Source organism: Stegodyphus dumicola, chromosome 4, assembly GCF_044657685.1.
Source record: "Stegodyphus dumicola isolate Sdum_Otavi_A_Nest chromosome 4, ASM4465768v1".
Lineage (NCBI taxonomy): Eukaryota > Metazoa > Arthropoda > Arachnida > Araneae > Eresidae > Stegodyphus > Stegodyphus dumicola.
In genome coordinates, this window is record NC_140771.1 from 253,957,104 (window position 1) to 253,969,868 (window position 12,765).

Here is a 12,765-nt window from a genome sequence, read left to right on the forward strand (position 1 = left end):
TAACAAACTCAACGACTTAAAAGCGAACAATAGCAGCACTTTATGGGGGGGGGGAACTTTTTATCTCCAAAGCGCAGAACCAAGTATTGGAAATTCTAAAGATATGCTCAGTTTAAAACTATTTTGTGATTATGCTGTTAAACTGAATTTTATGGTTTAAGTGCGAAGAACATGATATTTAATAAATAAAGGTAACAGACAAAATGTTAAAAAAAAAAAAAACGCTGCTTTGGACGTAATTTAAAATCTGAAACATTTCAGAATTCCCCCCCCCACCTTATTTTTATTTCAATTGCAAACTGGCAAGCAGACACAGATTTTTAAAGAGATATATAAAGAGAGCATACTGAACTTTTAGGGTTCATTTGGAATGTATAGTCACTTACAGTTGTGATTTCTGCAACTTTACAAATCTGCCTCTGTTGATAAGTTAATGTTTAAAAGCATGAAAAAGCATTTTTTTCCATATAATACAACTTTTATTAACTGTATTATACCACTCTTAAAATTTAAAAAAAATATTAAATCAATTTTAATATTTTGGTAAGAAGAATTCATACAAACAGTAGAAAAGATTACATGGATCAAATTTACTATAATTTCATAAATTCCCATAAAATATAACATATAAACATTATTATATAAAATGATTTTCTTTTAGTTTATATAAAAATTATACAACTTGTATTCTGAAACAGATGCACTGAACTGAATACTAAATCACAAAACAAATTAACAATACATTTGCAAACAGATTTTATAACTTTTAAAACGTATAGTACCTAAGAAATGTTAGACTTTTGGAGTTTTTTAATACATGTATAACACTGGGTGTATAGTGACAGACTAATGGATTTCCGACATCAATTATTTCCAAGCTCCTTAGTTCATTACAATAATCAGCAACTTTCATGAGAAAAGAAAGAGTTCGTAATTCGGCAACTTTATAAAGTAAGAGATGTTGCAGTTTCGTCCACTTTTGTATGGCTGAAAGCACACTATCTTGAGGGCCTACTTTACTACATGCGCTGAAATTGAATACATATTCTTAAATTTATTAAATATTCTTAAAATCTTAAATATTTAAAATTAAGTATATATTTAACACAAAATATTTTCATTTCAAGGCATTAATAATTTTAAAAACAGAACTCCAGCTTCAAAATGAACATCCGAAACGCACAAAAATATCCGATAGCACCTAATGAAATAATGGCTGTATGACTGGCCCGTTATAAAGGGAATAAAGTTATTTAATCATTTAGTTCCATATATAAAAATATTCCACACCCAATAAATTTTTACCATTAAAAGCATTAAAAAGAAATTAATTGGTTAATAATAACTTTAAATTTCTTCATATACTAAAATTAAATATTTAAAAAATGTCACATGTTTAATATGGAAGTCAAATTGTTAAATTTACATCACCGTATTTCAGAAGGCTGGAAAGCAAAAGTCAAATTGACCATACACAGATTCCTACCTTTTTTAATAAATACAGGGTGAGCACAAAATCTTTTCCTGATTACGAAATTTTACTGCTTGAAAACTATTAGAATCAGATATACATATGAATTTTATGACATGGTAACAGTAATAATTAAGCATTTTTATGAATAGTAGTATAGCAGAAGTCCAGAAATCCGCAAAGCTTGGGACCAGAGGTTGTGCGGATTTTAGGATTTCAGGACAGAAAAGATAAATCATAATATTCAGACTAAATGTGCAAAATAAATAAGGTGTATTAGATACATTTAATTAAATTATTATATACATTATTGCAATAACTCATTATATGCATTAAATTATTATTACATACATAAATTGATTATATTATTAATTTATTATACATACACAGCATCGAGGTTTGCCGATTTCGCTTCATGCAAAGATTTCCAGTTTCGGATTCCGGTGTTAGAGTCACAGTTGCTGTAAAATTTCAACAGCTTTTCTTTATTTTTCCGTATATCATACACGATCGTATCACAATTCCATACGATTCTGCTATAAAATGCACCTGTCTCCATCTTTTGCAGAATTTGCACTTTTTGCATTACCGTCAATGCAATGTGTTTACGTTTTTCAACGTTGCAAGCAGTAAAATCATAAGTGCGTTTCTTACCTGTAATTGTATTAAAAAAGGGCTGAAATTTAAAGTATTCTTAATTTACCCACAAAATATCCAGATAAAAAAAAGGCAGCACTAAATAATCTTGTGAAATAACAAAGCTCAGACGATGCCACAAGAATTGCCTGACGCTGATATCATGACTGAATAACAGCTGCACTAGAATGCAAGAAAAGTCTCTGCTTTTCATCCTGGCAAACAAATGCATATTCTTTCTGTAAAGATGTTTATTGACTAATGTTATTGACTGAAGGGGAAAAGGCGATGTTAAAAATATATATTTTAAAGTAAGAAATTCTTTAGTTTTTGGTTGCTTTTTGGGGGGGTCACTTTTTGCAGGTTGCTTTTTTGGAGGGTCGCTTTGTGCAGGTCCCTTTTTTTTACATAAATGTTATCTGTAAAGTTGGGGTGCGGACATTACATGAGCGCCAACATTACACGAGTGTATAAGGTAATTATGTGATATTAAGAATGGTATCATCACAGCAAATACATGCATGTGACTTCCATGCATATAAACATAAATTATTTACTCATTAAAAAAATGGTTCTTGTAGATACCCAATTGTTGGTAGCATTGACTAAATCTATGGATATATGGACAGGAAGAGCATTTCTGTTCCTTTGCCCCTCTACATAGAGATATCTACCCTTCTGAAATGTAATGGTCTTTATATGGCTTTTAGCACATTTTTGCACAATACTTCCACCTTTACCAGCCATCTATAACAATTTTAACATACCTATTGTTATAACAACTTGATTGATACTTTGCACTGCCTTGAAATGTCCAATTCCTCAATCACAATCACACACATTTCAAATTACTTTTTACACATACATACATTCAGCAGTCTAAACTCGGCATCAAAAATGAAAATCTACAGTAATAGTTTCAGTAACTTTCAATGAGATTTTTCTTTCAAATGTTATTGCTTACAATTACCAGTAAAGAAACAACATGAATGCATCCTCCCTCTTATACAGCTAAGAGGTCCTGGCCCTCAAATGCTCTGTAAACTTGCTCTTCCTATGATTCCATGGCTGTAAGGAACGAAAATTTGCTTAAATCATTTGTTCTTTGGCAGTTGTCAGGCACTGCAGATATTTCTCAATATGCTAAATATTAGGTCCTATTGTGTGCACAGATGCCTAATTTATAAAAATCTAATTAATACATTTAAAAAATGTTTTCAAATAAATGGAGGTGTTTAATAGTTTTATTTATTATTCCAAAACTTTGAAAGATTTAAATCCTCAGAGATTGTTAAGAATAATTAAATGTAAATATGGAAATACTCCTCATTTTGCTCCTTTCTTATAATTAAAAGAGTAGGTATATTCCCCCTTCTCCACATTTTGTGACCTTTTTTGAATATTTAACTATTCTGGTGTCAAAGCATTATTATTGAATTTCAGGTCTGGATGACTCCTACATTTTGAATAATCAAAAGTTTTATGTTGAGACTTGTTTATTTTAAAAAGAATGAGTACTAATTTAGATGGATTCAGAGGAGGCATTTCACCCTTCCTCTTTCAAGCATACACAATTCTGAAAATTTTCAAATGGTACAAACTTTACCATCAAACATTAAAAGTAAATTTATTAATGAATCAGAGAAGTTCTCAAATGTCTAATATTAGAAGAAATTAAATAATTTTTATATATAAATTACTTTTAAATTATATGATCCCATTTAGCGATTTAAATTTAGGAAACTGTTTTGCAGATGTTCGACAAAATTGCATAATATAAATTCTGAATACAGCAATGCAGTTTTCTATTATGCAAAAATTGGTATTTTAATAAATAATACCATTATATTTGAAATAGATAAATATAGCGAAAAATTATAAGCAAAATATAATTCTTAAAAAATGAAGGGTACCTTAATTCAGGTATTAATTGAAATTTACAACCAAATTCAGAAGGAAAAAAACTTTAAGCCCTTTTTTTATATTAAAATTCATTTTGTAATAAATATTGAAGAAATTTATTAAATGATTAGGAATGAAAGGAATGCACACATTTATTTTTAAAATAATGAAAAATGGGCAGAACATATAACTACTATCATTATAGCACAGTCTATTCCATGGATTTTTTTTTTTTTAACTATAACAACAGGACCATGCAAAAATAAGAATTTGATATTTCTATCTTCCATGGATATTTTGTGCAATTTTTTTTTTTTTTTTTTACTTGGGGAAAACTTTTATGTACTATAGAAATGCTAAAACAGAGCCATCAAGCAGACAACTAACTATCAGATTCTAATAATATACATTCTTATTCATAAAAAGATATATTCTTCAGTGCTTAAGACTTTCATTTAAGCCAGGGGTCCCCAACCTTTTATTCCCAAAGAGCACATTCTAGAATATCTGTTGGACCATATCTGGGCACCATTTAGAGTTAATAATACATGCACGTTAAAAAAAAAAAAAAAAAAGAGAGAGAGATCGGTCGCATTTTGCTTTAAACTAGCATCTGTGTTGCACGCAATTTTTATTTCATTAAAAATGAGAAACATGGTGCCCACGGGCATAGGGTTGAGAAACCCTGATTTAAGCCTTAATACATTTGATATAATGCAAAAATAATGTGTAAGAAAGCAGAACCAAAAAGCAAATCATTATGTACGAAAATAATTAGCTTGTACAAATTCTGAAGAAATGAAGTATATATACGAATATTTTATTTCACAGTGATAGTTACAAAACAGTCAGTTATAAATAAAGCAGAAGTTATAGAACAGTTAATAAGGAATTTCAGAATCAAATTTCAAATATGCAGAGGAAAAAAATGACTAATAAAGCTATTACAGCATTTCCCAGAGAGGAAGAGCTGAGTTGAATATTTATTATTCACAAAAGCAATTCATATGTAATGAAATGACTGCATATAAACATTAAAATAAAACTATAGAAAAGACTACATGGAAACAAAGGGGGAGCATTATTTTGCTAACTTACTTTATCAGGGGATATAAACTAACTAAATAATTCCACACCATTTTTTTAGTTTTTAAACAGTAGCTCTTGTTTATATTTTCAAATTTGACATAATGATAGTTGATTTAACATTGTACAAAATTGTTGATGTACTTAAATTTAGAGCTAAACAGTATACTCAGATTATCAGAAGCAAATCAGAGATTACACATAAAAGCAAGAAATGATCAATATTGTAGATATGCATGCTTAAAATTTGCCTAATTTTTACTCTTTTAACTTTCCATTTAACTCATTTGTTTATTATACAAATAAAGGATGCTCAGATATGGTGTTCGTAACACATTACAAAGTTGCTTAAAATAACCTAGATAATATTATGAAAACAACTTCAATACCGAACAGAAAGTTTTTATAAATAAAATAATACTTTTCTTACATCATTCCCGTGAAGCTGAAATTCCAAATAGTAAAATAATCATCACATATTAAAAACTTGATACAAAATTTTCTATACTGATTGCAAGTAACTTGCAATCAGTTTTTCCTGAAGGAGATATAAATCAATAACAAGCACTGTTTTCCACAGTTACTGCAACTAGAAAAACGGGTAACCTCCCTTTCTCTTTCTAATTACTGCTAAATTTTATGAAAAATTTTAGGAAAATTTAATTTCGATTGAAAATATAAATTCATAATATAAAATTCAAGTTATAACATCATTATTCAAGTTATAATATAAATTCATAATCGAAAATATAAATTCAAGTTATTTGAGTTAGTAAAGTTGTTCTCATTTACCTCTTCAAATTTTGCACATGAATTACGGAACAATTTATATTTATTTAACTTTTGAAAGCAATGAACATTTTCTTAACTAGATTTTTTTCCCCTGCACAGACTATAAAATACAGTACATATTTATAATACCTTTCTAACCTTTTGTTGAAACAGTTTTTGTAAAATTCTGTCATTATTTTCAGAAACACTACAATTGGATGTACATGTCTGGTAATCATTTTTTTTTTATTAACTTCTGAAATAATATGCTAAAATATATATATTTTGACATATATTTGAATTTAAAAAACATATATTTAATTATATTTCAACATATATTTGAATTTAACAAACATTCTCTATTTGTAAAAAGCAAATTTAAACTTAATTTAAATGAAATTTAATACAAACAAATAAATGATTAATTATTGTTGCAAACTAATCTACAATATCATTTAAATTCTGAGAGCATATGTAAATCAAGTGCAAGTTTCAAAATCCATGAATAAATATAAAAATTCCAAAAATTATTTAATTATTTCATCCTAAAAAATTTTTTAGAAAAATGCATAAGTGAATGATTGTTGAGCAGGCGGGAGACAGACTTATCAAGGGGAAGTTGCCTCCATACCTAACTCTTCAATCATTCGTGTTTCGTCTATATTGAAAGAAGACTATTTGTTATATTTGTTTTCTCATAAAGCTAATTTAAATTTTAAATTATGAAAATTCAATTGTATGCAAATAAAAGATTAATTACTGCTGCGAACAAATTTACAATATCATTCAAATTCAGAAAGCACATGTAAATTAAGTGCAGGTATCTAAAAACATCAAAAAATATTTAATAATCAAAACATTTTAAAGAAATTTTTAAGACTAAATAATAAATTTGCATAAAGTGAATAATTGTTGAGTAGGCAGGAGACAGAACTTTTCAAGGGGAAGTTGCCTCCAAACCTAACTCTTTAGTTACTAAATTAGTGTTTCATCATCCACATAGGCAGGGCTGTGGAGTCGAGTCATGGAGTCGGAATCGGAGTTAGGCAGATTTTGTTTTTGTTGAACAGTTTGAAATTAAAGTGAATTTTAAAAAAAAGTTAATGACACTTAGTTATTATTTTTATTTATGGATTATATACATTAATAAACAGTTGTTTTATACTTTGTTGACATATTAATAAATACATATAAGGGAGGATAGGGTAATAATAAGGGCGATATTTGCCATTACTGAAACTGATTCATTTAGTTACAAAACTCGCTGCTAAATTTAGGTAAGCAGCAAAAGCAGCAAGAACTCCTAAAATTTATCCCATTCTTAGGAAGCGAGCAGGAAAAGGAGCAATCATTGATCGAGCAACATGATAGGGAACTACATATTTGATGATATAAAGTTTGTTAGAATTAAGAACTTTTTTAGAAGATGTAGATAACCCTAATGTTTAACTAACAGAAAGACTGTAGAATGATCTTTCAGAATTAGAAATTCTTCTTTCTACACTGTATATAGCCACTATAAGCTACAATCTGAAGAATTAACAGGAAGCGAGAATGGAAGAATGTGATGCTTGTTCTTTTTCAAATGGAGGGTTTATTGCAGAAGGAATCATTTCTTCAATGAAGAAAAGAGAAACTAGTTTGCTGTACAATGAGATCTTGCTGGGTTCAATATTTGTAGATCCAAAAAAACGAATTTCATTGGAATTAATTGGTCTGTTTTTGTTGGAATGGATGAACGAATTGAGAAGGCAAAGAAAGCCATCTATGAATTGTCAAAAAGAATGAAATTATTTTCAGAACAATTGGAGTATTCAAATCAGGACAGTCAAACTGAAGACATTGCAAATGAGTCTCTATCATCCTCTTCCAGCGATGAATTAGATTTTGAGAAATATTTTTGGATAATATTGAAAAGGCTAAGGCAAAGCGAATGAAAATAAAGAACCAAGAGCCTTCAGATATAAAAATGAAAAAATACAAACAAGATTTCTACATGGCTTTTGAAGAAATATAGAAATATGATTGTTCTTGCAAGAAACTTCTTTTAGAACTTATAATAATCTATCCTGAAAAGTTAAAAGAAGTATCCTTAACAGTAAGAGCTCTTCCTCCTACTCAAGTCAGTGTGGAAAAACTTTTCTCAGCTCTGAAATTTATCAAATCGGATCTATGGTCCTCCAACAGAGCAGATCTTGCCGAAGCTATACTGTTTCTTAGAAATAACTAATGCCAGTTTTTCCATTTCATAATAAATGCTAATTAATATAAATAATTTGCTATGCCATCAATGTTTGTTTATGTAGCATCTTACATCTTTTATATTAAAAAACAAATTAAGCTGTAACCCATGTGTATAATATATATGCGGAAGTCAGAATCAGAGTTGGAGTCTTTAAAATTCCAGGAGTCGGAGTCGGTCATTTTAACTACCGACTACACAGCCCTGCATATAGGCATGAGTAAATTATTCAAAACTAAAAGTAAAACCAAAGGAAGACTAACATTTACATATTTAACATATAACATCAACATTTAAATTAACATAATTTTATTTCCTAGTCAATCTGCTTACTAAACTTCTCGAAATTCTTTTGTAGTTAAATTTCATATTGAAGCAATTCACTCATTTTGGTTTTGGATAATTTACCCATGCCTATATGGATGATGAAACACAAATTGAGTAATTGAAGAATTAGGTTTGGAGGCAACTTCCCCTTGAAAAGTTCTGTTTCCTGCCTGCTCAACAATTATTCACTTTATTCAAATTATTTAGTCTTAAAAAATTTCTTAAAAATTTTTTGGATTATTAAATATTTATGCTTTTAGATACCTGCACTTAATTTACATATGCTTTCTGAATCTGAATGATATTGTAAAATTAGTTTGCAGCAATAATTAATCTTTTATTTGTATACAATTGAATTTTCATAATTTAAAATTTAAATTAGCTTTATATGAATGAGAGAATATTTGTTAAATTCAAATTTCATTCCTTGCAGTAATGGTGCAAGAGAATTATCTTCACTATTAGTTTCTTACGTGTGTGTGAGTGCATGTCCTTATATTTTTAAAAAACATATTACTACATGGACGTGATTATTTTTTTAGTTCTTCATCATTAAATTTATTATAAACATAATTAAATTCTAGTGCACAGGGAATGGATTTGGGAATGTTTAAAAAAAAGATTAGATTATTATTTTCGAAATAGGTTTTTTGAAACCATTTGCTAATGAGTGAAATGTCTGAATAGTGATCAAATAATGAAAATGAACTGAACTGAAAGAGTCCACTGCCCTAAAATACACTGCACTTAGAGTAATTTATCATCGTTATTCAATTTAAAAAAGGTTCTTTTTTCTTAATTTAGCATGATTTTTCTTAATTCTTCCTCAAATTTTTGGGAGATAACATTTTAGTCTTGCAATTTTATCAAGTAATTTTTTTCAGTTCTAAGAAGCAGATTAGAATTTATTTCTCATTACAGATATGCAAGATATAAAATGTTAAAGAAAATTAATAACTATAATCTTGCAATAGGAATTAAAAAATTCCTCATTTTAATTTGGCAGTGCACCCTTCCCTTCTTAAGACTACTAATAAATAAATCTAAAGTGTGTCATCTGGAAATTAATCCACATCATGCCATTACATTACAGTAGCATCGCAAATATTTTTTACCTAAGCACAGTTAAAAATTTAAACAATTCAACCAGGTCTATAATTTTTTTTTCTTTTTCAGGACCTCAGTTATTTAAAAGCTATTTCAAAACTATCTATTTCTTTTTTTAATACTTTGTTCTGGTGCCATAGAATGTTGTTTACTTCTTTTTAGGGTCATGTACTTCTGATAAAATGGCACAGAATATTTTTGCGCATGAACCTCTGCAAAATTCCATCAAAATGTTTACAGGTTTTGAATGAAAGTAATTCTAAACTAAATCTGAATTTTATCTAATTAAAAAAAAATTTGAGGAAAAGTTTCTAACTTAAGACCATAACTTGCAATTAAATACAATAATTCAGCATATTCTCAAGTTTGTCAATTCTCTCATTCACTTATTCGGATAAAACTGCTTGCCAAGAAAGTATATTATATTCCATGAATTACTTTAAAATATTTCTACTTTCTTCAATATCTTTCAATATTTAAAAATACTAGCAAAATAGCTTAATTATGCAGTAAACTTACCACCCATATAAAGAGAAATGCTTAACACTTGTGCATGTCCTAACCATATCTTCAAAAGCAGTGTCCTGTACAGAAAATGTCAAATATAGTAAAAACACACTACTTAGAATGCAGCAAATTTATTTCATTTAAAAATTTAGTAAAACAGGAATTTAGAAAGAATATAGAATTTTATTTTATAACCTTATATCTTCAAATTTTTTATATGAAGATTTTTTAGCAAATACAACAAATAAAATAAATAATTACATTAAAATATCTTAAAAACTTCTAAAGGTCCTAATATAAAATCGTATAAAGCATAAATATATTGCATATTTATACTGAACCTTTGCAAAAGTAATAACTCTTATGTAAGTATAATTGCAGATCACAAATTATATCCCTTGGGAAAATCAGTATTCTAATGAAGTATTTTATTTCTTATATAAGAAAAATGACAGGTAATAATAATAGCTTTTGAATCATAAAACTGAAAATATACAAATTCTAAATCCTAAAGTTAAAAATACACATCTCCCCTCAAACAAATTCTGCATTTGTACAATGGCATCTACTTATACAAAACTTCAAAATATTTCACAAAGGTTCTAAAAATCAAATAAATATTATACTGAAGTGGGATTTGCAACAAAAAAAAATAATAATAAATAAATAAATAAATAAATAAAATTAAAAAAAAAATAAGGAAGATGATAATTTTGTGTGGAAAGGGGTGGCAGAAGGAAAGCATGGATCTTTTCTCTTAAAAAAGAATGCATTCCAAACACTTTCTCCCAAAAGATATTCATGTGAACTTCATAGTTCAATGAATAAAACATACTTTCATCATCACTTCAATATACTGAGGTAAAAGTTTTCTAAATATATATATCTTTTATTAATTATTTGAATAAAGACCAAAACAAAAGGCACTTCCTCTTTAAAAATGGTCTATGCATAAATCATTAATAACATTCTGAAATATGCACATTATAGATAAGGTGATTGAGTTTCCCAGTTTTGACAATTAAGCATGATGGCCCCTTATCTATGAAAGTAACATATCAAACAGGACGATGAACTTTATAAAATTTTTATTGACAGTACTTAACATGAAAATAAGAACATTGTTCTAAGAGATGAAAATAAGAACATTGTTCTAAGAGATAAAAATAATGCATTTAATTGAGTAGTCATCAACAGGAAATATTGGTGCATATTTTTTTTCTGCAAAATCTAGTGCTATGAAAGCCTTTATTTCAACTTTTCACCAATAAAGCTAGCAGTACCATATGAGCAATAATAATCAAAAGTAAAAATATAACTAGAAATTATTTATTTATGTCAATGCAAGAAATCAGATACATATCACAAATAAAACTATTTACTGCCTCTGTCAATTAAAGATACTATAGAATATTCTTTCCAATGCTATTCTGACTGCAATATTTACAAATGGCATGATACAAAACCCTCTACTGATAAAAACTGAATTAAGTGTTTCTGTTCTGAGGAAGGAAGATCTCCACAAGACCAAATTTTATGCAATCCGCACACCATTATACTAATTAGTTTAATGTTCCCAATTTTTTCAAGCGTGTTATTCCATTGTACCTTAAAGTAGCCAAGGAATTAAATTAATATTATAATTTATATGCTTAGATGTAACTTAAAAAAAAATTATACGGTAACTAAAATTAACTTAAAACTCACACTTTGAAATTTTTCATTAAATTCATTTAATCTATGAAAAATAAGAATAACTTATTATGTGCGTAAATAGAAGACAATCTGTTTCGATTAAATCAATCATGCTTATTTGTTTAATTTTCTGATTGCTGATTTAATGCTCATTTATATCATTTTCGAAATTATTAAATACTTCTCATCACAATATTTTTCCCCTTTCTTTCACCAATATGAATTTAATTACTTTTACATAGTTGCAGATTACATCCTAGAATGCTCAAAGTGAATGATATAAAATTAATGGAAAAGTAGTCATTGAAACTGCAGTAAATTCATAATTTTTTTCTATTTGGAAGATATGCCATTCCAGATTACACTTTCCATAACTTCAGCTTTTCAAATATAGGAACTTCAAAGAAATGTTTACATAGTTTTCAAATTATATGATGCTATTTCATTAAGTAATTCTCCTAATAAGAAAAAACTTCTTCAATGATAGTTTGCCAATGACAGTGATCAATGATAGTATCAAAGATAGTTTGCCTGAACAAATGCAATCTTTTCTGGTTATTTGAGATAATAATAAAGATTCATTATCGACACATAAAATAAGCTACTAAAATAAATTGATTCTTTTCAGTATTTGGCATCAAACACACACAAAAATTTGCTAATTATAAGGCCTAAATAAACTTCGATTATAAGAAATATAAAAAATGAATAAAAGAAAAGCATTAAAAATCTTTTTAAGATCACAAAAAAAAAATTTATAATGAAAAATATTTATCCTAGATACTTTTTCATTAATGGGCACAAATCATAAATTGCTAGATATCATCACTTTCTAAAAGTGGAGCATAAAATATCGCCAAATGATTTTACAAGCCTCATTTTTGGGTTATTTTATTTTTACTACTATTTCAACCGTTCATACGGTGAATGCAATATTTTATCTAGGGAAACAAACAAAATATAAGTATCTAAAAGGCCATAATATTTTAAAGGCCCCTAAATTTTTTTTAAATATTGGGTG

At 27.8% G+C, this 12,765-nt stretch overlaps 1 protein-coding gene across 1 annotated transcript in view; it reads right to left on the reverse strand.

The window, feature by feature from the left end:
- LOC118195877 (uncharacterized) overlaps positions 1-12,765 on the reverse strand; it is a 42,953-nt gene that overhangs the window by 10,501 nt on the left and 19,687 nt on the right. Inside the window, exons 6-7 of the mRNA XM_035367216.2 lie at positions 10,062-10,126; positions 783-1,028 (exon numbers count right to left, since the gene is read on the reverse strand). Coding sequence (XP_035223107.1) covers positions 783-1,028; positions 10,062-10,126 — 311 coding nt within the window. The remainder of the gene's footprint in view (positions 1-782; positions 1,029-10,061; positions 10,127-12,765) is intronic.